The sequence below is a fragment of the Pristiophorus japonicus genome, chromosome 11 (genome assembly GCF_044704955.1).
Source record: "Pristiophorus japonicus isolate sPriJap1 chromosome 11, sPriJap1.hap1, whole genome shotgun sequence".
Lineage (NCBI taxonomy): Eukaryota > Metazoa > Chordata > Chondrichthyes > Pristiophoridae > Pristiophorus > Pristiophorus japonicus.
Window position 1 is genome coordinate 206,270,117 of NC_091987.1, and position 26,966 is coordinate 206,297,082.

The 26,966-nt window shown below is 39.6% G+C and overlaps 1 protein-coding gene across 1 annotated transcript in view; it reads right to left on the reverse strand.

Moving 5' to 3' along the window:
- Nucleotides 1-477: 477 nt before the first annotated feature.
- ppp2r1bb (protein phosphatase 2, regulatory subunit A, beta b) overlaps nt 478-26,966 on the reverse strand; it is a 54,999-nt gene continuing 28,510 nt past the window's right edge. Inside the window, exons 7-15 of the mRNA XM_070894453.1 lie at nt 24,969-25,083; nt 22,254-22,324; nt 18,973-19,107; nt 16,463-16,636; nt 13,066-13,126; nt 5,743-5,897; nt 4,407-4,549; nt 3,419-3,510; nt 478-2,151 (exon numbers count right to left, since the gene is read on the reverse strand). Coding sequence (XP_070750554.1) covers nt 2,135-2,151; nt 3,419-3,510; nt 4,407-4,549; nt 5,743-5,897; nt 13,066-13,126; nt 16,463-16,636; nt 18,973-19,107; nt 22,254-22,324; nt 24,969-25,083 — 963 coding nt within the window. The 3' untranslated portion in view covers nt 478-2,134. The remainder of the gene's footprint in view (nt 2,152-3,418; nt 3,511-4,406; nt 4,550-5,742; nt 5,898-13,065; nt 13,127-16,462; nt 16,637-18,972; nt 19,108-22,253; nt 22,325-24,968; nt 25,084-26,966) is intronic.

Below are 26,966 nucleotides of genomic sequence, written 5' to 3' on the forward strand. Positions count from 1 at the left end.
TGTACCCTTTACCTGCGGTGAGACCAACTCGCTAAACATGCTATTCACGTCATTCTCAGCATCATGGATGCTCCAGAGTGAATCCACCAGCAGCTCCAGTGCCGCAATGCACTTCCTGCACACGTAGTAGTCAGGGACACCGGAAGTGTTCCCGAGTTCCCACATATTACAGGAGGAGCATAAAATGTGTCCGAGTTCTCCTGCCATGACTTACCCTTAGAATAAGTTAATTTGGCAACAACAATGCTAAATGTTATTTACTGAAAAAAAAAGAAAAGCTACTTACCAATCACTTACCCCCTTGGCTGTGACGTCACCTTTTGATTTCTTTCAACTTTTTTTTTGTCTTCTCCCTGTAGCTACACAAGCACGCCTCTCCAACGAACTCCCCGACGCTTCTCGCAGCCTTTTTATAGGCCTCCGACCCCAAGTCAACTCTTACTGTCCCAAGTGGAGATAAATTTGATCAGCCCGTAGTAAAGTTGCATGCTGGATTTATTTTTAAAATCAGTTTATCAGAGGACTTGCTCACCTTGTCACAAGCACATAGCTCATCAATGAATTATGGACCAAAATTAATCCAACTTCCTCAGATGACTAACACTGGTTCATGAAATTGCTCTCATCACACGTATACAAGGTTCCTTTAAGGTTGTGTACATGGTAGACAGCTCAAACGCAGTTTATTCTTGGCTGACCCCGCAATAAAATACACATCATTTTTAAAAGCAAAACAGCGGGAAACAATTACAAAATACAGCATACCATGCACTTTTTACGGCTTTCAGTCTATAAAGTCATGAAAAATCTAACCCCGCAGTTTTCTCAAGTTTGCAACACAAAACAACGTTTGCCTTTTTCCATTTTATTTGAGTGACAACAAAACAATAGTGTAATATACAAACTAAGAAAAAACATCCACTGGCAAATGGGTTAAACCAACTAACATGATCTAAAATTGTTCAAAAAGACCAATGTTGAAAGCAACTCCCAACTGTAAAACCGCACGATTTTCAGCATTGAAGTAGCTTCCAAAATTCGACTACCCCCCGTCAACTGGAATGACATGATTTCTTGTAGTTCTGTTCTGCAAGGGAGTCTCAGCCACACGGTCTTCTCTGAAACAGAGCAGAACTGGAAAATCTACATAACTAATAAAGTACAAAAGCAATGCAGCGTAACAGGGGTAAAGGTTACAAAACGACTAAATACCCACAATACCTGTTGGCACCGATGTTAAGTGATCGAAATGAATAAACTTAAGCAGGAGGGGTGGCAATTTAATTTAAATTGCGTTGAAATCAAGGCAATTTCTTAGCTGTTTTGATTGGAAGATCGGACAAGAGTTCTCCTTTTCAATAAAAATGAACACCTGTAGTTTTTTTTAAAAATAGGAGAAATTTGCCACAAGTCTATGCAGTCAACAATGATTGACGATAAAGAAAAGTCAGAAAGATGGAAATACATGGCAGGTCATTCAGCACCCAAAAGAGAAAAATCAGATTAACATTTCAGGTGGAACCCTTCATTAGGAATCCAACCCAAACACTAATCTACCCTTCACTTTCAGGTGACCGACCTGCTGGGCATTTCCAACATCTTCAGTTTTATGATCAATGTTTATATTTGCCATTGGGATATTTGGATGCACTCAAAAATTCTTTTTTGGGCCGAGGTGGGGGGAGACAGGGGATGGGAAGACAGGGGATGAAACATGCTGGCAACTGTTGAATACAAGTGAGTTTTGGTACAGTGGTGGTTACATTAGCAACAGGGTAGTCACTCGAGCAAACACCACCAGCAAAAACACAATCCCACTTCACCCACTTTTTGCAGTCAACAGCTAAACCTTTTAGATACATGATGTCACTGGGTACTCTACAACCGATGAAAATAAATAAATGTAGCTCGCAACTATGATCACTCAAGCTAAATTTAGGCAGCAGCAAATCGCAGAAACTACAGTCTCCAATGCAGCCAAAATCCAGTGACACTACCAATGATACATTTACATTTTTCACGGTTTGGTTTTTAAGGAATAGTGGAACACACAGTTTTCAAGGACGTCAGCACCAACGGCAGGGTCTTTCTGCAAATATGGAGAGATAATTTCTTCATTTCATTCTTTTACTTTCTATGCCAAAGCAAGCACTAGATAAAGGAAAGAGAAGTACGCATTATTTTACAGATTAAATATTAAAAGGGAAAACAAATGTGAATGCTGGCAACCTGAATTTAAAACAGAAAATGATCGAAATTCACACTAGGTCAGCCAGAATTTGAGGGGGGAAAAATTAGAGTAACATTTTGGGTGAGATTTCAACAATCGGTCTAGGCTGAGATATTATCCTTCATTTTCCTTCCAATGTTGGTAGATCTCTTGTGCATTACAGATTAATTCATTGCTTAGAATAATAGAATAGTTACAGCACAGTAGGAAGCTATTTGGCCCGTCGAGCCCGTGCTGGCTCTTTGCAAGAGCAGCTCTGCTAGTCCCACTCCCCCGACCTTTCCCGGTAGCCCTGCAATTTTTTCCCTTTAGGTACTTAACCAATTCCCTTTTGAAAGCCACAATTGAATCTGCCTCCACCACTTTTTCAGGTATTGAATTCCAGATCCTAACCACTCACTGCGTAAAAAAGTTTTTTCTCATGTGGCCTTTGGTTCTTCTGCCGATCACCTTAAATCTGTGTCCTCTGGTTCTCGACCCTTCTGCCAATGGGAACAGTTCCTCTCCATCTACTCTGTCCAGATCCCTCATGATTTGAACATCTCTATCAAATCTCCTCTCAACCTTCTCTGCTCTAAGGAGAGCAACCCCAGCTTCGCCAGTCTATCCACGTAGTTGAAGTCCCTCACATCCTTCCTGAAGAACTGTTAGCAAACATTACTTCCTGCTGCTTCAAAACCTACCAGCTTGTACTAACCCTGTTCAATTTTGAAAGTACTGAACATTTTATCTGTACTTCAGAATTCTGAAAAATTTGAGTACGGCTCACAGGAGGTAGAACAGGTAGGAGCCTCGCATCTTTGATGGAACACCACAAAATCGGTGAAAAGGATCACAGAGAAAAAAAACCTCTCATTTCTATAGCACCTTTCACAGCCTCAGGACGTCCAAAAATGCTTCACATCCAATTAGCTACTTTTGAATTGCAGTCATTGATGCAATGTAGGGGGAAATGGCAGTCATTGTGTGCACAGCAAGATCCCTCAAACAGCAAATAAGAAAAGGGACCCATTAAACTGGTTTAGTGGTGTTGGTTGAGGGATAAATGTTGACTGAAACACAAGAACCCCTTACTCATCTTCGAATAGTGCCACAGGATCTTTTACACCCACCCGAGAAGGCAGAAGGGCGATGTCCCGTGAATAATATCCATTCCAGCACCAAATAGCATCCAAAGCAGCAACTTACCAGTTATAGCTTCCTGCGCAAAGTACTTTACATCCATATCTTGGTCCTGACTCAATTTCTCCAATATTGGTTTCACTTCACTCTGTAAAGTGCTGCCATTTAAAAATAAACATTTTAGCTTCCATAGCTATTGAAAAGTAGATGTCAGAAATATCAGCAATTTCATTTTATTACATTGAAATCCACTATTATACTGGATAGTGTACTTTGATTAAAATCTATCTTTATGCCTCTCCCCCGCTCCCTCCTTCCCCCACTAGAGATTGCTCACTGGTCTGAAACGCGTTAGCTGACCTCAGCCAGTGAAGTACTGCAAGAAGCTGCAAGTGGGCTCTCTTTCTTTGGGCTAGAGGGTGGGGAAGCAAAAGAAAATCACCTAAAGGGGTCAATTTTAACTTTTGGTGGTGGCAGAGAGTGGGCAGTAGTGGATTAGCTCCCTTTCCATGGGGAACAAAATCTGCCGAATTGTATAACTTGCGGCCAATCCACGACAGCACGCTTTCCACTACTGCCGAAAACTAAAAATGACCCCACAAGGCTTTCGCTCCCGATCAGTATCTGCAGTTCAGTGGCCTTTTCTTGAAAATGTGCGCATGTGACTGAGGACACAATTAGGTTCAGCTGCAATGGCTCCTACAGTTAAAAGCTCGTGTGATAAATGAATAATTTTGCAGGTCTACTGGTACCTGTAGAATTTATTGTAATGTTGGACGCAGGAAGGGAGAAAATTGGAATGGGGGAAGGGAACTATTTATAAGCATTTGCTCAAACTGTTTGTAGAACTATAACCACTGCCAACAATCTCAGTCACACTGAAGTCTCGAGCTCCATTCCAGCTGCAGGAAAATCAACAGTTTCAAGAAACTAGATGCCACAGATCAGTTGTCCTCGCCTTACCGTCAGTAAACAAGATTCTCCATTCTAGATCCTTTTAGTCTTAGTTCTGAATCCCAGTTAATTTAAACTGGTAATTGCCTACAAAACTTACTTCGCATCTAAAACCGGTCCTATTTTCTGCAGCGATTTAGCCACGTTAAAGCGAACATTTGCCACCTGATCACCCGCCATCTGTAGAACCGTTGGCAGCATCTGCTTTGCTGTGATATCCTGCCCACAGGCTTCAGACAGCACCTGAAAATTCATCAGAAAAAGCAATGCTCACTCACAAAGTCACAACTTTATTGACCATTTTTATTATACTGAGGCCAGCAGAGTTTGGACAACAGGCATTAATCACAGACCCAACAAAACCCCAAACATTTACAGGGACAGAGGAATGTATAGGACTAGAAAGGACCACCACAATCCAACTGTGCTTAGAAAATATTACGCCCCACGATAGGCATATCCCTCTACCACATTTTTCTCCACTCTCTCGAATGTGCCAATACAATCAGCCCGCACCGCCTCCCTTGGCTGTCTATTCCATACATTCACCATCCTCCACAAGGACATACACCAACACACTATTTTATTCAAAAGAAGCGCTCAGAAAGAGATGTGCGAGCTTCTCAACTACCCAAAATAAAATGATTGAGAGTTTATTAGTAACCAGCAGTAGAAATAACAGGGTAGTAAGTCAATAATTAAGGAAATTGGGATAACAGATAGAAATTTGATGAGTCTATGATGCCTCCCTAGAGTCCAGGGACACTAGTTTAAATAACTATGGCATACAAATTAAACAGTTAACTATCAAAACCAAAGCAGTGCCTTCCACATTTAATTTTCCTGCAACTATAAAATGACAAAAATAAAAAGGCTAACTCTGCCCTCCTCTCGTATTTAGCTCCTCACATGGACATCTCCATAAACATTAATTACTACCTTTACAGAAAAGACTGGCAGGCACACAGAAATGGTGTTGGATGGAATGTCTCTCTGACCAGTTCATTTCAGTAAACAGGAGACTGTCAAACTCTCCAGTTGGGGAATGCCAGAGTTAGACATTCCATTCGAGCAGAGAGTTGAACTTCAGTATTTTGGTCGAGGGTGCAGTGCTCTAGGATTGTAAGTCAACAGACTGCTAGACGGGCAACTGTTTTCCCCTGACATTGGCAGCTTAACAATGCTGGCACAGCACGATGTGATACCCTTGAATGGAATAGGTTAAACACTGTTAATTGATTCGTGCAGAACCTAAATACACACATAGAACAGACACTATAGAGGTCCTACATGGACCATAAAACAGAATTTGACTCATTTCACTTTTCTAAAATTCATTATATTCAAGACAGAACTCAAACTGTGTTTTTATGTGTATAGAAATACTACTGCAGTTTTCAAAAGATTAAAACAAGCCTGAAGAGAATGATACTCACATTAATGCAGAACAGGGTGGTCATTCTATGAAGGTAGTTGGGATCACTAGCCATGGCAAGGACTTTAGGTACAATAGTTGACTCTGCCCAGTCTTTGCCAAACTTCTCCACCAGTTTGGTCAAGTTGTTGGTAGCAGCCTCTCGAATGGCGTATACTGGAAAAATGCAGAATCCATAGTCAATTAATGATGTGAACGGTCTAGACAAGCCTACTACCCAGTTTCAAACCAACAAATGTGCAGAAATTTCTTAGATGAAAATAATATTTTCTTGAATGCAGGCTTGCATTGCAGCCTCAAATATCAAACTGTTCAATATTAACACAGGGAAAATATTGAGTGCATGGAAAGTACAATGGGTTAGAATTTCTTATTACATCATTGTCATATTTAAAAAATGCATACACCACCTTTAAAGTGCATGCATGGGTCAACTGAATACAATGCAAAACAGCCCGACAATACAATAAGTACAGAAGAACTGATTCAAGGTGCACTATGTAGCAAATGGTCGTTGTTCCAACATTCCCAATTGGAACACAAAATCTAACGTAATTTGTCTCCAAGACAGGATAAATACATGCAGGCTCAAATCTAATTTATTCATTGTGATCAGGATCTTTGGATTAAAACGTGCTACTGTAGTTACTTTTAATAAAACGAATTCTGCCAGTTTTTGGGTAACCGATCCTATTAGCAGAACTGCTTGCACCTTGGGAAACATTAAATTTTTCAACATTTTATTTACAGCTTCAAACACAAAAATTACATTATCCACATTTGCTTTATAAAAATAACAAATCTGAATAGAGGTTCTATACAGTCCCAACCGTATGAAATATCTCTTGACTGATAACAGTACATCAATTCAACCAGATAAACCCAACCACATTTAAATGGCCATAAGGTTGGGAGAAATTAAAATGTCTGCCACACTAAGTTAAGTATATCTGAGCTTTTCAAGTCTTAGAAGAGGCTTCTAGCATCAATTAAATAAATAACTTGTTCAGCTGTCACCCATGCAGTGTAATTGATAAGAGCTTACGCTGTTACCACACCACAACCCTGCAGTGTCTGGGTACATGGTGTTCTACTTATTCTACTTCTGTCCTCAAGACAAGAGGTAAATAGATACCAGCGATAAATTCACCGACACACTTACACCTCACAAGTGCTACAATTCTGAGAAAACATGCACCTGTCAATACCTCCTTTTAAAACCAGAATCAGCGAGTTAACGTAGTGCTATCTTGTTACAGGTTCAGACCAATGTTGGCACTGCGTGCACTCGTCACCATTACAAAACCCATGTCGTCGGTACATCAGTACAAACAGTATAACCAAGCCAGTCACTATGAGGTCTAAGGAACATTTAACTGATGACTGCCAATTTTAGAATACTGTTAATCACAATTGTCCCAGCAACCCCCTCTGCCATAGTAACTTCTGTTACATTATAGCTTGGTCTTGGGAGAGAAGGCTTCAGCACACAACCGAGGAAAATCACACCCCACTAAGACTGCAGAATCGCTTCAACAAGTTCTACGGAATAACCCCGTTCCTTTGTGCCAAATCTATATTGTTAAGCGGATTTTTGAACAGATAATCGTGCGTGCGTGAGATTTGTGACTGAAACTTTAAAGCGACGGCAGCCTGGCTTGGGACACCCCTATCGGGGAAGACTAACAATGGGGAGTTCAGCAAATTTTACATTTTATGAAGCCAGTATCTTGTGGTTGGAAGAAGCCCCTTCCATTCAGAGGTCTTGGTGCATCCAACAGACAACACTTTGTTTACAGGATGATGCAAATATGGCTGCTCAAGTAAATGGGATATTGGAGCATCTTTATTTTAAAATTAATTCACAGAATTTGGGTGCTGCTGGAAAATCCAGCATTTTTTGCCCATCCCAAATTGCCCTCGAGAAGGTGGTGGTGAGCTGCCTTCTTGACAACTGATTGCCCTCTGAAATGGTCGAGCAAGCCAGTTAAGAGTCAACCACATTGCTGTGGATCTAGAGTCACAGGCCAGCCAGGTAAGGACGGCAGATTTCCTTCCCTAAAGGACATTAGTGAACCAAATGGGTTTTTAATGACAATCTGGTAGTTTCATGGTCACCATTACTGATACTAGCTTTTCTTTATATTCCAGATTTATTTAACTGAATTTAAATTCCCCAGCTGCCGTGGTGGGATTTGAACTCATGCCTCTGGATCATTAGTCCAGGCCTCTGGATTACTACAAAAGCAAAATACCGCGGATGCTGGAATCTGAAATAAAGACAGAATGCTGGAAATCTCAGCGGATCAGGCAGCATCTGTGGAGAGAAAAACAGAGTTAACGTTTCGGCTCAACGACCCCATGTCAGAACTGCCGAATGTTCGAAAAGAGCACATTCTTAAACACTGAAAGGGGGAGGGGAAGAACGAACAAACGGGAAGGTCTGTGATAGGGTGGCAGGCAGGAGAGATTAGAGACACAAAAGGGATGATGGACCTATTTGGATTACTAGCCCAGTAACATTACCACTATAACTAGCCCAGTAACATTACCACTATAACTAGCCCAGTAACATTACCACTATAACTAGCCCAGTAACATTACCACTAAGCTATTGTTCCCGTTGTACACCTTCTCCTCCCCATCACTTGTTTTTTGTCGGTTCAAAACAAATGGCTCAAAAAATAACCCAAACTTACAAGGGTGTGAGCACTTTTACTGGCACGGTACTATGGAGAGCTCCAATACTCCCTCACAACAGTCCTAAAGAGCATTTATGACAAGTGAGCAAAGCTCTTTAGCTACATCAAAATGTTAGCTAATCTCCGTTCCATGCAATGACAATGGTAGTAAGGGAGTAAGATGTGGTCAATTTTGCCGATGTTTAAGTTGTATTGAACGTTTTTTGTTTCAGAAGTCTATATTTTGTTTAAAGCTAGCCAACTAGGATAAGAATAATTGCGAAAAGTGAATGGCCTTTTCTTATTTCAAAGTTACATTACTCAATTGCATAAAGTTCTTGAATTCCTAAATTATGCAAGATGCGGGATTAGGAGATGCGACATTTAAGAAGCAAAACTTCAGTCCATAAGGGGGGGGGGTATTGGTTTTATTTCACATATGTAAAAGATTTATATTTCAGGTACGAGTAATTGAGTTTTTCCTTATTAATAAAAATACAAGTACTAGTATAGATCGAGATATAAAATGTTTTAAATAGGTTATTTAGTAGATGACCATCCACAGTAAAAAGCGAGGATGTAGCGATCTTCCAGATTGTTCTTTTAAAGCTGTTGCAAAGCTACAAATGGTGCTGATCATATGAATTCATAATTTGTCATTTATGAGAAAGAAAGACACGGAGATGACTGGAGTGCTCATCGAACATATTGTGGAAATTGGCCTGCACAGCCTTCCACAAGATATCAATACACTTTTCATTTAGGGTTGTCAAGGAAACAATGCTTCAATCCAATTATCAATCGGTGTCTGGGTGACAGATCACATATGCTCTTGCTCCGTCTTCCAGATTAAAGCTGCACTTCTGTTTGCTAAGGTCACAACTATACACAAGGCTGAGATAACTCTGTTATTAACCCTTTCAAGGACTATAATAGTTTCCTGCACCAATTATAATGGAGACCCATTATGAGCTTTTCCTGGCCCTGCAGAGGCACTGTTATGGTCAGAAAGAGCTCAGAATTTAAGGTTGACCTGATTAAAATTATTTTCCCATGAATTTTATAATAAATAGATTACAATGCTACAGTTTTCATATTCAAAAAGGCCTCAAATGTTATTCTACAGCTCTATAAATCTTTCAGATTTCACTGCAATATTCAGCAAGGAAATATTGCAGTTACAGAATTCCAAAGGTGCAAGGTATTAAAGAGAGACTATTTGGTAGGCCTTTGTTGGCTAAGAAAATGTCCCATTTGATAATGCAATGTCACAGCAAAAACACTCCAGTCATTTGCACAATGTCATAACACACAATGTCATAACACAAACACAGGAGTCTGCTCCACCACCAGAAATTCTTCCAGATACTTAAGATAATTAGCCCCTTTAAGGGTCAACAATTGCAGCATACAGCTATTGCTAAGCTCCACCCTGGTACCAAATAAAAGTAGAATCAAAGCAAGTAATTTAAATTTTTTTTTAAAAAAAGTGTTTCATTGGAAACATTACCCCTTTATGTATCATGTCTGTACACCTAGCTTCCAGCACTGCAAGGATTCATTCAAAACATAACCAATACAAAAACCTATTTTTATAAATTACACTCAGCAGCTCAACAGTTCTTGTGGATAACTGCAGTTTTATTTTACAAATTTTGATTATAAATGAAACCAGGTGGTTAAAATACACATCAGTATTACATATATATCGGGGGGGGAAATTGCGATCGGAGGCTTCCTCCGTACGAATCCCTCTGAACCAGAAAAAAAATCTACAAAAGCACCTGGTAGTCCCAGTCAGAGCCTAGATCCGCTGCGCAGCGCACGGGAAGATGTCATTCAGGTCATGTGGGTCTGGACCACCAATCACTATGCAGTATCCTCATTGATAAAAATGGGAATGCCATTGTACTAATTCCCATTACTATCAATGGGAACAACCCCCTAAAATACAGAATAAAATACCTCATTTAAAATTAATTGAATGAAATGTAATTAAATGTTTTAGAAAAGAGATATTTTTTGGAATTTTTTAATGTGTTTTAATAGTGTTAAAAATAAACTTACCCTAATGGACAGGGTTTTTAATATAAAAATGTGTGTTTAATTGAATTTTTTTATATGTTTTAAAACTCACGCTGGTAAATGTAAGCTTTGCGCCTGCTTTTACCAGGCGTAAGAGTTTGAAGGACAAGGAGGATCTGTCTTTAGAAATCTTGACAGAAGGGAAAAGTTGGTTTTCAGCACATGTGCATTGCACCCCGAAACCGGCTTTTGCGAGGCCTCACCGGGCCTGTCGCACTTCGTACAGACCCGGCAACGCCAGAATTTTCGGCTCATTAATAGACAATGTGGGATCAGAGTGGTTTACCAAGTTCCAGTAAAGGAAGCGCTGACTGTAAGCAATGCCGTGTTTCCTGAGTAAGGATGTCAGCCTATTCTCATATTTGTGTCAAGGCCATTTGAATCTCCCACTTAGAGGAAAATGAGAACAATGAAGTTAGCCCCCTCAGAATTTTTTCTCCAAGAGAAGTAACTCACCATTTTCTCACCACTCCCCAGGTTCCCCTTTGAGGCTGGGAACATTGTGAGGAATTACAAGTAGAAACCCACATTTAGCTACTCTATGGTACACTGTTACCACGTCAACATATTGCAACACCAGACTGTGTACATAGCTCCAGTTCCTCCTTGAGATATTAAAATATGGTTTTACATTAATTTCACAGCATCAGTGTGCATTCCAAACATTAATTTTCCAATTAAGCTAATAAGAGGATGGAGAAAAAAAATTGTTTACTGTTTGAAACAAAGGTTTTTAAAAAGAAAATCTAAACAGGGATTTAAATGAAACCTGCTACTTTGCATGTCTCCCTAGCGTTGTTTACTGTTCTGCAAAGTGCTGATCTGTCGGACTCCCCCTGGGACCGCCTGCAATTCTAGTCGTCCAGCATGGGTTACTGCCAGTATCTGTGACACATTCCAGAGAGAAAGGTTGCATGTTTACTGTAAATTAACCTTAACTAAACCTTGACATTCAGCCAACCGCTACTCAGACATTTGTCCTATGCATGGAATTCCAACAACTAGTCAGTGGCGAGCTGCAATACAAGGAGCTCCAGGCACTGGATGAGATAGTCACGATAAAGGGCAACGTTGAATTTACATCGCTAACATTTTACGAGGAGGGAATGGCTTCTAAAAAAGTCACAGAATTCAGTTGTATGAATGATGAGAGACCGGTCACTTCACACAAGCAGGACATGCACAAGTCTCAAACACTACTAATCCACGTACTTAGACATTTAATTTGGGGTTTCACATTCTCATTTGACACCAACCTTTACTGCAATTTAAGGGTGGCAGTGATTAATGAATGAATGCGGAATATGTCCGGTAACAATATATTCTTGAAGTATTTCTTTTTTTAAATGCAGTAGACATCAAGTGCATACAAAATCTATCAAAATTGTGAAAAGTATAATTTATAATACAGGCTGCTTATAGTACAGACACATTTGCAAGTTAACTGTTAATAAGACATTTATAAGGGACGAAATGCAGAATATATTTAGAATAACTACTCTATAGAAGTGGAGGGAATAAAAGTGGTTCTTTGGAGAGGGAAAAACCATTTGAAAAAATAAGCCTTCATCCATAATTCTGAGACACAGCTGGGCCATTCTGCAATATTCACAAATCTTTAATCTAGACTCAATTTATTACATCCATAAGTATATTCTTCTCTTATACAGCTGGTTTAGAAGTTGGAACTGATTCAGCACTAAAGCCGTTTCAATTATCTATTCAAATCATATCGTGGAGTAGTTGGGGAGTGTAAAGGAGGTTTTTAAACGCCAGAATTTAAAATCTCAAACTTCTTTTGTTCTGGCCAACTCTGGCCATCAATCTGATTTAAAACACGAGAGACTAACCTGCCATCTTCCTGATATTGTCAGGATCATTTTGGAACTGGATCTCCAAACTCAGGTACGCATCCTGAAATTAATCTAACACAATATGCAGCTAGAAAGTGCTAAAGGTGAACATCCCAGGGCCCTAAATAGGCCCTGCAACTGTAGCACAGATCGTCAAACCTTAACTAAACACTTGAAAATAGTTCCCAACCCACGTATATAGATGTCAAAAATCGATCACAAGATCTTCAACTTTGCAGCCATGTGTCAAAGCAGAGGTAAATTAAAACTTGAAAAATTATTATACAAGTGGTTCAGCAAAGCTACAGTTTAACACCACTGCAACAGCTCAGTCCCCAATATTTCAGTCAGTGATGGTTAGCTTCTCTCCTCCACAAAATTCACACAACAGCTCCTCCCCCAAGCCAACATTTTCTATTCCCACCAGACATCACCAAGGTATCCCCTTGCTGGTTAAACTCCAATCAAAAAAGTCACTGGCGCTTCATGCCAGTTTGGCAGATGCCACATGAAGATAAAATACAAGAGGAATGCAACCCAATATCATGCAGATTTCAATCCATGATAGAATTTTTTTTTATAAAGAAAATGAAAAACTAAAATTAAGGATGCTGAATAAAATAAAATACTGATGAGTGGATCTCAAGAAAGTAACTACACAGAACCATTATAGCAGCAAAATGCAATTATCAAGCTGATACTCACCATGATCCACCAGCCATGTCATGCACAAGGAATTCAACTTCTCATCAAAAAACTCTACTCCCTAAATAGGTTGAAAAAAAAAGAATGTCAATGAAGATTCTGACAAAATACATCACTTTGAAGGTCTGGCAGACTCGTGTACCTCTTCAGTGGCAAACAAAATAATTCATGTGTCCCATATGTTTTGCAAATATACTCATCACAGCTTTTTTTAAACCCATGTTAAAAATATTTGTACAAGGCCCAGCTAATAATAGCATATTTAGCAGATGCCCAACAACTAATTTCAGTGACTTAACGTCAGGTCTGCATTGGAGAGGGTCAAAACTATCGCACTGAACTCTACAGGACTAGATCTATCAGTAGTAGGTTATACAAAATATACTCAGTTGTGTTATTTCACTTAAGGTACTTGCATCAAGTATATTCTTAAATAAGTTGGTTCGCATTAGGATAATACACAAGACCATCATCCAAGAGGAAAACAAAAAACACTCCTTCAAAATAGTCCTCTCCCCTTCCACAGGAAATGGTTTGCTTATTATTCACCGTGTGTAATAGCACTTAAATATCCGACTGCAATAATAGAAACCCATTAAGCTACAGCAATCAGCTTTGCATTGCGTCATCATGTCACTCCATGGTAATCATTCCGGTAACTAAATGATTGGGGACATCGAACTCTGATGAAAAACTGGTAAGCACAGTACCAGCAAGCCAGGCCCATAGCAGGAGATGTTTTTAATTTAACAATTAATTTAAAAAAATGGACTGGTTATTTTACTTGCGCTGCACTGCTGGAGCAACAAGTCCCGTATTTCTGTACCAGTGCAGTACCTCTCCCTTCACATTGCAACACATTATTCATTTTCTTCCCCCATCCAATTGATTTTAAAACACTCATATTTTGGAGAGGATTCAATCACATGGGACAATCTAGGATTTTCCCAGAGAGTATGTGGCTGCATGATTGCACGATTCTATGATTACTTTATTTTCATATGCAACCCAATTAAAAACTCCCATGGGTATTCATGCAGCTGTATTTTCAATTATCTATGATCTGTGTACACTGCTTACAACAGGGCTCCATCATCTCTTTACTTGCCACAGCTTTAAAGTACGTAAGCACTGCATGATGGACAGGGAGTTTTGGTCACATTGCTAATAAGAAAACCTATTTATCCTAAAATCTTTGTATAAAACCTGGCAGTTACTTTAAATATCTTAGCTGCTGCTCGTTGCTTTCTCAGGCTGCAGAGATTACACACTGTGGTCTGGGTGCACAAAAAGTCACTTCAATGGGGTAATTATTTTGTCTATTCCGTTTGGTTGACTGTCAGCTTAAAACCTTGGTTGGGTACAGACAGACATACTGGGAGATGAGTTGCAAACCGATTGGAAGTGGCAACTGGTAAATACTTGATGCCCCTTTGTCCATCCAGGAAAGACTGGAGTCAGGTCTGTAAAAAGGCTGTGGGAGGACAGGTTAATACTTTGTAGTCTATCTGGTGGTCAGTTCTGCAGTGAGGAGCTGCATAAGGTGTTTTTTTTAATTTGATAACCATCAACCAGTTTACTAGTTCTTCTGGGGAGGCTCTGTCGAAGCTCATCAGCAAATTACCATGCGAGGCTACATTCTGGACTTTATCTCAGGTCCAGTTTTTAAATTATCAGTACAGGAGTTGTGACTTTTTTTAAAAACACCGATGAGGAACAGTAAAGTTTGTAATTTACAGTTTGCCTTTGTGACTGTTCCTATGGCTATTGGCTGGTTAATAAGTCTGTTTGGTAGCTTACAGCCTAAGCAAGTCTAATAGAATGTTTACTCTACCGCTTTCCAAAGTCAAGATCACATGGGAGCATGTGATACATTAACTAATCCAAATACAACAGGGAAGATTTCTGTTCAACTCTGGGGTCACTACAATTACATAGGTGCTGGACAGATAAAGGCACACTCCAGATTGTAGGGAGCAATCTTTGGCATCGTAGCCAAAGGCAATAATATCAGAGAAGATAAGTTATTTATTGCAGTTATAGAAAAACGGTTTCTTGCTGGGCAATTTGGTAATACTTCAAATTTTACTTGAATTTGTTTCATCACTACAGCACGGGTACACCTTTAATTTGACAGGGTAGATGCTGAGAGGCTGTTTTCCCTGGCTGAAGAGTCTAGAACTAGGTGGTCACAGTCTCAGGATAAGTGGTCGGCCATTTAAGACTGAGATGAGGAAGAATTTCTTTACTAGAGGGTTGTAAATCTTTGGAATTCTCTATCCCAAAGGGCTGTGGATGCTGTTGAGTATATTCAAGGCTGAGACTGAAATATTTGGGCTGTAAAGGAATCAAAGGATATGGGAATCAGGTGGGAAAGTGGAGTTGAGGTCGAAGATCAGCCACGATCTTATTGAATGACGGAGCAGGCTTGAGGGGCCGTATGGCCTACTCCTGCTCCTATTTCTTATATACTTATGTTAATTTCTAGGTCCTGCCCAAAGGTTTTGAAACATGAGGCAAAGTTATAGTAACTGCTAGCCCAGACTTACCCCCTCAAAATGTGATCTAACCCACTTATTGCACACTTCAACTATCTAGCTGAATTATACCTGTAGTTATTTTCAGACCAAACCCTATGGCAAAACTCAAATGATGCACAAACAATTAATGTATTACAAACTTTATACACAATTTCTAATGAGTAGTTGCTTCCTTTCTAAATGATGCAAATACAGAAGATGGAAAAGTGCAATCTTCAACTGAAATGAAGCTACCTGAATTTAGCAAAATATTATGTTAGACATGATCAGTTCAAGTGTCACTTGATGTGCAGGATGTGATTCTGCATAACTTAACTACCCACCTCACTGAAGGACACTTGAGCAGTAAGCCTTCAGTGTTTCACCCAAGTGACCATTCTGCATCAGATTAGAGGCAGGCTGTATTGACAGGCTATTTGACCACGGTCAACATCACAACCAAACTCAATCTCGTCATCACAAAACATAAGCGCAATTAGAGGTTTATTTCAAGTATAGGAATCAGGAGCAGGAACCCTCCTAAGCCAGAGATCAATTTTAGTACCCCTACTGCCACCTCAAGATCGATCAGCTAACATAGTATAGATTAAACTGGGACTTTCTAGGTCTGTCTGCTGCAGGTAAACAACCATTATCAACTCTCTTTTGGCACAAAAGGGAGCAGTCACTCAAGCATGCACAAAGTCAGTTCTTTCACCAAATTTAAAAAAGAATTGACTTTCATAAATATAGGTGAATGCATCTTTGAGAATTCAGTTTTAAAAGAGACATTTTTCTGAAGCACTGGCAAGTCCCATCTAGGGAATACATTTTAGACCATTAACATGTCACAAACACATTTGGAAAACTCAACTTACCAACTGTCCTGCAAGCAGAGGCATGTACTCTATTATTGCTAGACGCACCCTCCACTTGGCATCTTCTGCTAACTCCACAATGGCTGGCAGAAGGGATTGAGATAGCTGGCGAATTCCTATAACTTCGTTCACACAGTCCAGATTGGAGATGATATTCAAACGAACTTCAGGACACTAGGGGAGAAAGATAATCTTACTTTGGTACAAATGATAAGCCAAGCAAATCAACGGTTCTTACCTCAAACGATGCTGAGGATGGAACAGAATGCGAGATGGATCAAACAGTCGCTTTTTCCTACTCTTCCTCCTCTCCAAAGAGTTATTTAAACATTCATAAGGTATTGGCCCCGTGACAAAAGGAGTATAGAGATATACTTAAGAGTTTTATAAATGGTCAAATTAGGGAAATTGTTTGCAAAAGTTTCTCTAAATTGTATTTTGCTTTAGCTTAAATGTTCTGAAGTGAACTTGCTGCTAGGGTGCTTTACGGACAGAACCCTTAAAAGTGAACAAGGTTTGCAGCCAATTTCATAAATTAACAGTAATGGAGCTTGAATGAGTCACAGAAGCTTAATGGCACAATGCTAAACCATGGTTTTTCCTTGAGACCAGCATACTAAATAAGCTTACTGACAAATTATATACAATGAGGAACCAAAATGTCGACAAGCAATTGGCCACAAACACAGACTTGTTTTAGAAGAGGTCGAGACTGTAACCAATTTAGTGCTTCCAGTAACAGACAAGTAATTAAACAGGAATGTATTTTGAGTGCAGGCTCAGAGTAAGAATAATCAATACTTTGAAGTCATCTCCTTCTACACACAAAGCACGATTGAGGGTTTTACATTTCTAGAAACAAATCATTCCTTTGCTGTTAGAAACTATAACCTACACAGGAAATATTTGCACAGCCTCCTATCCTTCATCAGAAAAAAATAGTAAAGGAAAGATATTTCCCATTGTGCATCTCTAATTCAGGGAAATGTTATTTCAAAGGTCGCACCAAAGGGTACCCCAGCTTTCATCGTCCTCATTTATTCTGAATAGTAGGATTGACCGACCATGTGGCGATTAATTCGTACACAATGAATAAGCAATAATTATGCAGTTCCTACTTTGTTACTAGTCTGCTATTAATTCAAATCAAATTATCCAGTATCAAATTAAGAAATGTTAATGAAACAACATAAGGCATTTTTTGCATGATTTCAATTCAAATGAACATAATTCAAATTAAACAACCTCAAATTAAGAGTAGACCATTTAAAGATGCACATTTGGAATTTCTGTCAACTACTTCTGAAAGATCAAAGTGTTTTCTACACTATTGAATTAACAAGAAAAACAGAGTGTCCCATGTGCAATGATCCATAAAGATTACTTATAAAACTAAATTCAGATTTGTAACTGCATTGGGCAGCATTTTTGTTCAAAGATCACTTCAAGCCAAGTTTGAAGAGGATGCAGTGTGTTATAGGATTGTTTTCAAAAAAAGATAGTCCCCTCGCACCATTAAGCAATTCACCTTCAGCAGAATACACAAAATTCTGTAACATAGCAAAGCAACTCCATAAAATCGTTCAGCACCATGGTCAGGCGCGTTCCCATGCCAGAAAATCATTGCATCTGAAGAATGTACTGCAAATTAACTCTAATCCATCTAAAACTCATGAAACTAACACTGCACAGCTGGAGAGAATCCACTGGCAACTGCAGTTGACCTTTCTGTACATTCAGCACAAAATAGAACATTTTTAAAATGTTAAACATCAGGGTATAGTTACAAGCAATTAGTATTAAACATTACAAATGCCAGATTATAGCATTTGTTACCAAACAATATGGCCATGGGTTGACTGCAATTTCCCTGCATTTTTTTCCCATGCATGGGCCATTTAACGGACTGTGCAGCCCATTCAAATTTTCACACATGCCCAGTTATTTCCATTGAAAATCTGGTGGGCTGCCTGCGCGGGACCTCCAGACCGCTGCCCCCCACCACCGCGCAGCTTAGCGGGAATGTTAGTTGCCTGCCATTTTCTTTCCATGAATCTCTCACGGTAATAGTAATCAGGGTGACATTAGCCAACAGCATAGTGCGTCACTGTCATTTTTAGTCTACATTCTGACATACTATCGCATTAATCCAAGGTCCTGCATCAAGATAAGCATGTATACCCTCATCACCTTCAGTTAGCGATTAAAAGTATAAGGCTTTTCTGTCAAGTTCCAGCATCTAGATGCATGATTAATAATTATTCAAGTGGTGTGCTTATCTACAATTGTATAATGGGCAGTAAAAGAGTGACCTTCTGCCATCTCCACTTTGAATAGCAGCAGTTCCAAAGCAGTATACAGTGAAACCAGTTTTACTAATCACCTGTGTGAAGTAGTCAACTGTGACAACTTAATGTTCCATTGCAGTAATTTTAGTTTATCTATAACTGCAATTAGTTTTACTCCTCTAAAATCAGTATATTAGTTTTGCTGCATGGTATGAACATTACCTCATCTTTGAGTTGAGCCAAAAACAGAGGAAGCAAGTGTTCCACTGTGCTATCCTTGCCCAGGATGGTGGATAGACCCATAATAACAGAGGCCAGAGCTGACTTCACGTGTTGATTAGTATCAGAGACAAGTTCCTGAAAAATAAACCATATAATCATGAAATAAAAGCCTAGTCAGACAGGTCACAGGCCGCAGTGTTAGACAGACTCACACATGAGATCATCATCATAGGCAGTCCCTTACAGCTCTAACGTTAGACAAAATCAAACTTGGCATTTCTGTTCTTCACATCTGTGTAGGGTGCTAATTAAACTTTTCTTGTCCATATTTCTATGAATGCAAAATCACAATGGCCAATTCCCATTTTTCTTTAAACCTGTGAAACTCAAAAGTGTAATTAAACTAGGTTCTGGATGCTTCCTTGTGAAACTCTTAGCTCCACTCACAATGACGACAATTTTCCATCTGTGATCAAACTTTGACCCAAAATATATAACTTCCCCCGATTCAGATAACACTCGAGTTTTCACTTTCAAAATTGGACAGTCATGCAACATTAAGAGTTTTAAAAGAAGATCGAGTGGTTGCTTTTATGGTCTATGAATTTGCAACAACTAAAATACGTAATAGTTAAAACATTGCACTTCAAAAGTTCCAGGTCCTGATGCAAGTTACATGGAGGGCAGAGGAAGGTTGAGGAATTACTACCTTATGCTAGATGAGGATAGGATATCCATTTGTCTGAACTGAAGAACAATAAAACTCTCATGTACTAGGACCTACAACATTCAAATGTAACTTTAATGAAGCAGAATAGGTCAATGTAACTAGCAATTCCAGCAAAGTGTTAAATCAAAATCTGGTCTTAAAGTCCCCTCACGATTACTAAAACTACAGATTCAAACAGGTCTTCATTCTCCCATCGCTAACTGGCACGCAATGCATTTCAATGCACGTGACTAGTCGCCTGTATGTGCCCATTGATCCGTCAACCACCTCCCTAGATATAAAGCAGATTACGTAATCACGTGAGAATTGCAGCAAAGACAACCACTATCTAAACACACAATTTGAGATGGTCAGATTACTTGCAAGGGGAAAAAAAAACACTGGCTTAAAGACAGAATGGACTTACTAATTGTATTCAGGCTTAAAAGGTAGTGTTTGGAAGTGGGCCTTGATCCCTCCTCAAATCAAAGAGCTTGTTGATATTCACAGTTCAGGATCGCATATTAAAGGACTGATACTATGCCAAGGTACTCGACGGTGGCCCAGTACTAGTACCTCAAAATGAGCCAGCAGCTTCAGGAAAGGATGGAATCAAAAAAAATTGCTAAGCAAAGAAATTAGTTTGACAATAAATGAATTTGTGTGTGTATACTATGAAAAAAATCTTGTATTGTGTGCAGTTCCGCCCACAAATCTTTAATTAATGTGGTCATGATTTTTGTCACACTTTTGCATCAGCACTTACCATTGCTATGTCAACATTTCCAAGTTAGGGTTAGGGTTAACATGTCCACTGTATGGTGTGGTTACAAGCTCAGGCTACTAGGTGGTTCTGAGGAGTATGTTTGTTGTAGTCTCTCTCTCCCAATACCAGTAGTATCTTTAACATATTCACCAACTGACCATGGGCAACATCATGGGCAATATACTGGTACATTATGCGAACACAATTTGCAGGTTGGGAATATAATCAGTGCTAAATATGTATATTTAGTACAAGTAATCTTTGCAACCAGTGTTACAATTGTATGTTATTCCAACAGGATTGCAATCATTAGCACAAATTTAAACTATTAACCAACGTTACATTAGTACATTCAAATTCCTCTCAAAGTTGATATAAGTACTCTCAAATTAATTTGGGTAGACCACTGTGTCCTGACTAATTCTGTTTCTAATAGTAGGTATAATTCATTACATTTTCTGAAATCTAAAAAAGAAATGCTTTTACATCCAAGTTTCCTAGAATCATTACAACACCCAAATGCAAGGGCAGATCAGATACACAGGCATCTTAAAATAAACTTAACATTTCAGCCTGGAGTAGGGGGGTGGGAGAAATCATCCATCTTTCATACATTAAGCAATAAGCCAACATGGCAAGCTAATAGAAGGAATGAAATTTAAAGATCTCAAACTTATCGCTCAGTCTTGAAAAACACCAGGATTAGGAGGGGAGGATGATCTCAACAGCTAAGACGGAGCTTCGATTTTTTGTTGATTCACCAATGCAGCTTTTCAGTTCTCTCGCAAGACCAAGCAATAGGTACCAACTTGACGCCATCCTTTAGTCCCTCTTCTATAAACATTCTTGGATTCAAATCTTCTCAGGCTTTAAATGGAATCCTCAGACATATGACCCATATTGCTAAAGCTTCCCCCAACAATCGACTTTTCACACTTCAATTCCCCACAACATAATTTTAACTCTTTATAAAGCCCATGTCTTGTTCAAGGCATGAATATGGTTTCCATCTTGCACGTCTTAACAAGATTCAAGAAAAAGCTCATGACAGGAGATACCCCGCTCATCTGTAGCCACGAATCTCTCTGTTGCAACCGTTCTCCATTTTATTGACACTATTGAGGTCAGTAATCTCAACTTCCTCTTTTTTGCTGCTAAGCTGCAGATGCCGCCACACACATTCTTCTTCCACTCTGCATCCTCGTTATGTTGAAATTATGTCTCCTACTCTATGTCATCATTTCCCAGGACTGCAAAATTCTGGAACTTCTCATCTCCCTCAACTTCTCTATACTTGGCACCACGGAATTACTACTTTCTGATTAACCTCATTTTCCCTGCACCCTTTTCCATTTTGGTGGTGTTGTCCACTATAGGGCCTGGACCTTCGTTTCTCAATTTAAAAAAATTGAAATGCAACATCGCAGCACTCCAGCCTTGGATAAAATGGAGCAAATTCTAAACTAATTTCAGGTTATTAGGTTATTTCACAACAAGCATCAATACTTTCTTCTTTATGCAAACTAGGCCCTGTACCTTTCTGAACCTTCCCTGCTTCAAAACAATATTAAAAAGTGCCTTTACAAGTCACTCCCACATTAACAAGCAGCTCAGAAACATTAAGGTTTTCAGTTATAAGGAGGTGACCAAAAATGATCGGACATAGAAACACATATCTACTATTAACACCTGCTTCTCATCTACCCCCAAAATGAAGGGGTTTGGGTTTTTCTAAGGCAAATCTACTCAGCTGCTGCATCATTTTTAAGCGGCATAATCAGCCAGGAATGTGAGAAAATACTTTACCTTAACATATGGCAAGATGTGGTTCATTATGACCGTCTCCCTGCAATCTGCTGGCAGGTTTTCACAAAAATCTGCAGAATAATATATAGTACCATTAAAAGCATGGCTCTCTCACAGAACAAAGACATTTAACTTCAACCTTTACCTTTAAAACAAATTAAGCATAATGCACAGTAGACGGTTTAAGACGCCTACCTAACCTTATTTATCAGCTTAAAAATAGCACTGGAATTCCTTTGGGAAGAGGGTGACAAAAAAATATATTAAGATACAATTTAGGAATGACAAGGCTGGCATTTGTAGCTTAAACAGAGAGTTTTTAAGGAGGCATCAAAGTGCCAAACTCCCTCTTTGTTTACTCTTGGCAAAGCTGTATTGGTGCAAAGAATGCAAATTGATTCAAATAGTGATTTGGCATCAATGGACGCTACAGGACCAGCTGCAGCACTGAGGACGACGGCAAAATATGTTGGCAGACGCACGAGAATTATTTGAAACATTTGATTTATGGAGGCAGGCCAGATGGCCGATTCAGTGATGTTTATCAGCGTCAGCTCCACTTCCATACTAATTCGCAGTAAGGCGGTGGCCATTACACAAGTGTGATTGGCAATTAGACACAATTCAAATCAGCAAATATAATTTATCTACCTAATTTCAAGTTGCAAGATTAAAGGCAGATTCTGTGGATAAAATAACATGCAGTGGGGAAACAAAATCACAGAAGGATCAAAGATTCCATCTTTTTGTACTGAACTTGCTCAGTTACAAAAAACCCACTATAAATCCATGTTCTGTAATGTAATCACCTGAAAAGAACCCGCAAGATTGTCCCAAGGAGCAACAAACATAAAGCTGCACCACAAGGCTCAGATTTTCTGATAAAAATATACCATAAATGCTGGAAGTTTGAAATAAAAACAGAAAATGCTGAAATACAAAGCAGATCAATCAGCACCTGAAAGAGGATGATAAATTAGCATATTAAGTATCTTCTGATGAAGGGTCGTCGACCTGAAACGTTAACTCTTTCTCTCTCTTTTCAAAGATGCTGCCTGACCCACTGAGTGTTTCCAGCATCCGCAGTATTTTGCTTTCGTTTTTTATACTAAATATCTTGTTAGGTCAAAACAGGCAGGATTCAGAATCCCCATCATCTCAGAGTTGCAATATGACTGCATGCAAACTGCACCACTCCAACATTAGATATATTCAAACACTACAAGTTCTGAAACTTGGGGATCAGGGGCTTCTCAATCTCCATCTAGGTGACAGAACTGCAGCTGAAGGCATGACTGGGGGGCTGTGACACCCAGTAGTTTCTCAGAAACATAGAATATAGGTGCAGGAGTAGGCCATTTGGCCCTTCGAGCCTCCACCACCATTCAATATCATGGCTGATCATTCACCTCAATACCCCTTTCCTGCTTTCCCGTAAGGGCCATATCTAACTCCCTCTTGAATACATCCAAAGAACTGGCATCAACAACTCTCTCGGTAGAGAATTCCACAGGTTAACAACTCTGAGTGAAGAAGTTTCTCCTCATCTCAGTCCTAAATGGCTTACTCCTTATCCTTCGACTGGACTGCCCCAACATCGGGAAGATTCTTCCTACATCTAACCTGTTCAGGCCTGTCAGAATTTTATACGTTTCTACGTGATCCCCTCTCATTCTTCTAAACTCCAGTGAACACAGGCCCAGTCGATCCAGTCTCCTCATATGTCAGATCTGCCATCTCTGGAATCAGTCTGGTGAACCTTTGCTGCACTCCCTCAATAGCAAGAACGTTCTTCCTAAGATTAGGAGACCAAAACTGAACACAATATTTCAGGTGGGGCCTCACTAAGGGCCCTGTACAATTGCAGTAAGACCTCCCTACTCTTATACTCAAATCCCCTAGCTATAAAGGCCAACATACCATTTGCCTTCTTCACCACCTGCTGTACCTGCATGCCAACTTTCATTAATTATAAGAAATCCAGTCACGATACCACATAGAGGCACCTCAGAAATGGTGAGACCCAAACGAGAAGTGGTTGATGTACATACTGAATTTAATATCTTATAGATGATTGATTAAGAACTGCATCTATACAGTACCTTTCACAACCTCAGAACGGTCCAAAGTGTTTTACAACCAATGAAGTACTTTTTTTGAAGTGTAGTCACTGTTGTAATGTGGCAGCCAATTTGGGCACAGCAAGCTCCCACAAACAACAATGAGATAATTATCAGATAATCTATTTCAGTGATACAATACTGCAGATGCTGGAAATCGGAAATAAAAAAAGAAAATGCTGGAAATACTCAGATCAGGCAGCACCTGTGGAGAGAGAAACAGAGTTAACATTTCACGTCAATGACCTTCCATCAGAACCAGGAAAAACATTAAGAGCTCTAACTTTTATCCAGATCTGACAAAAAAAGGTCATCGACCTGAAAAGTTAACTCGGTTTCTCTCTCCGCAGATGCTGCCTGACCTGCTGAGTATTTCTAGCATTTTCTGTTTTTATTATCCATTTCAGTGATGTTGGTTGAGGGATAAATACTGGCTCAGGCCAACGGGGGAAAACTCTCCTGCTCTTCTTTGAAGAAGTGCCACGGGATCTTTTATGTCCACCTGACTGCCCCTCTGACAGTTCAGCACCCCCTCAGTACGGTACTGAATACAGTGGGCTGGGAAGATGAGAAATAGAAAGAATTCCAAACCTACCTTTAACCTTGTTGGCTCCAGCTGCGCGGACTTCAGCCTCACAGTCTTTCAGCAGGTTCTGGAAAGCTGGGACGAGGTCATTTTCCGTAATTTCAGGGCCGACTGCTTTCTGAAGCTGTTAGGCAAGAGGAATGAAATGAGTGGTAAAAGGAAGGAAGCTTGCGAGCGAGGTTCATTACCAACAATCTACATACCCGCGCATAAACAGAGCGGCCACTAGGATTTCCACTAAAGTGTAATGGTGGGTTCTAGATTATATTTTCATTTAAACTTCAAAAAGAACTCGGCAATGTAGTTATAAATCTTATTCTAAAATTGGGTTGTATGTGGACAGGGAATTTAGAGTCGCACAGCACTAGATTGAAAGTATCTTTGGTTACAGGTCTCCCACTGGTGACAACAGCAGCAAACTGAATTAAAATTGTCACAAAAGAAACTTATTACACAAAACTATACTGTCTTTAATGCAATTTATTTTCCAATTGTGCATTGGTACCAATTTTGTAAGTGCTTCTCGTAATGCATAGAATTTGAAACAACCTGTTTGTGAAGACAATTTACTTCTTGGCCCAATACTCTAGAGCCCCTTATAATAGCAACATTTGCCAAAATAAAGCTTTTGGTCTGATTGTTTCCTGCTTTACACAGAACAATCCATATTGCTGTCAGAGATATAGTAAAGTTACATTCAGTATCATAGAATCATAGAGCACAGAAGGTCGCCTTTAATTTGTACAAATTTCAAGCCCCCCATCTAACCATTTGCTTGTAAGCAAGAATCATAGAATGGTTACAGCACAGAAGGAGACCATTCAGCCCTTCGTGTCTGTGCCAGCTCTTCGAAAGAGCAATTAGTCCCACTCCCCTGCCTTATTCCTGCAGCCTGCAAAAGTTTTCCAATTCAACTATATATTCAATTTCCTTTTGAAAGTTACTATTGAATCCAATTCCACCACCTTTGCGGGCAGTGCGATTCAGATCGTAACTCGCTGTGTAAAAAAGGTTCTCCTCATCGCCCCTCTGGCTCTGTTGCCAATTATTTTAAATCTGCTTCTGGTTACCAACCCTCCTGCCAATGGAAAGTTTCTCCTTATTTACTCTATCAAAACCTTTCATAATTTTAAACACCTCTCCCTTTAACCTTCGCTGCTCCAAGTCCAACAATATCAGCTTCACTGCTCTCTCCACATAACTGAAGTCCCTCATCCCTGGCATCATTCTAGTAAATCTCCTGTGCAGCCTCTCCATGGCATTATTCCCAAGGCAGTGCAAATCCTTTTGGTATTCGACAGATGCACTTAATGCATGGTTATTACAAAACAGATTTCCAAATCTCAGATCATACTAAGAGTAAACAACCATCTTTCCTAAATTACACTGTTTTGATCTGGTTTAAAAACGTGCATCAATATGCACTTATCATCATAGGCAGTCCCTCGAAATCGAGGAAGACTTGCTTCCACTCTCAAAGTGAGCTCGCAGGTGACTGCACAATCCAATACAGGAATTACAGTCTGTCACAGTCGTTGAAGGAAAGGGTGGGTGGGACTGGTTTGTCGCATGCTCCTTCCACAGTCTGCGCTTGGTTTCTGCATGTTCTCGGCAACGAAACTAGAGGTGCTCAGCGCTTTCCCGGATGCTCTTCCTCCACTTAGGGCAGTCTTGGGCCAGGGATTCCCAGTTGCTGTTAGGGATGTTGCACTTCATCAAGGAGGCTTTGAAACATCTATGCACTTATTATATGGAGAGTAAGTCAATTAGATGAACCTAATAAAATCTCAGCAGCTTTCTCTCACTCGCTCTCACCCACCCACAGCTTTACATGTCTTTCTCATAATGGAAATTTACAAACAAGCCAGACTATTCTGCATGTTCTTACTTCGAATGAATTTGAACACCGTTACTGATGGTAAAAACTATGTTTTCATGACTTTTGACAGAATGAAAAAAAGTGTGTGTGTGGCTGGCATAGAGAAATAGACCATTAAAAAGGCTACA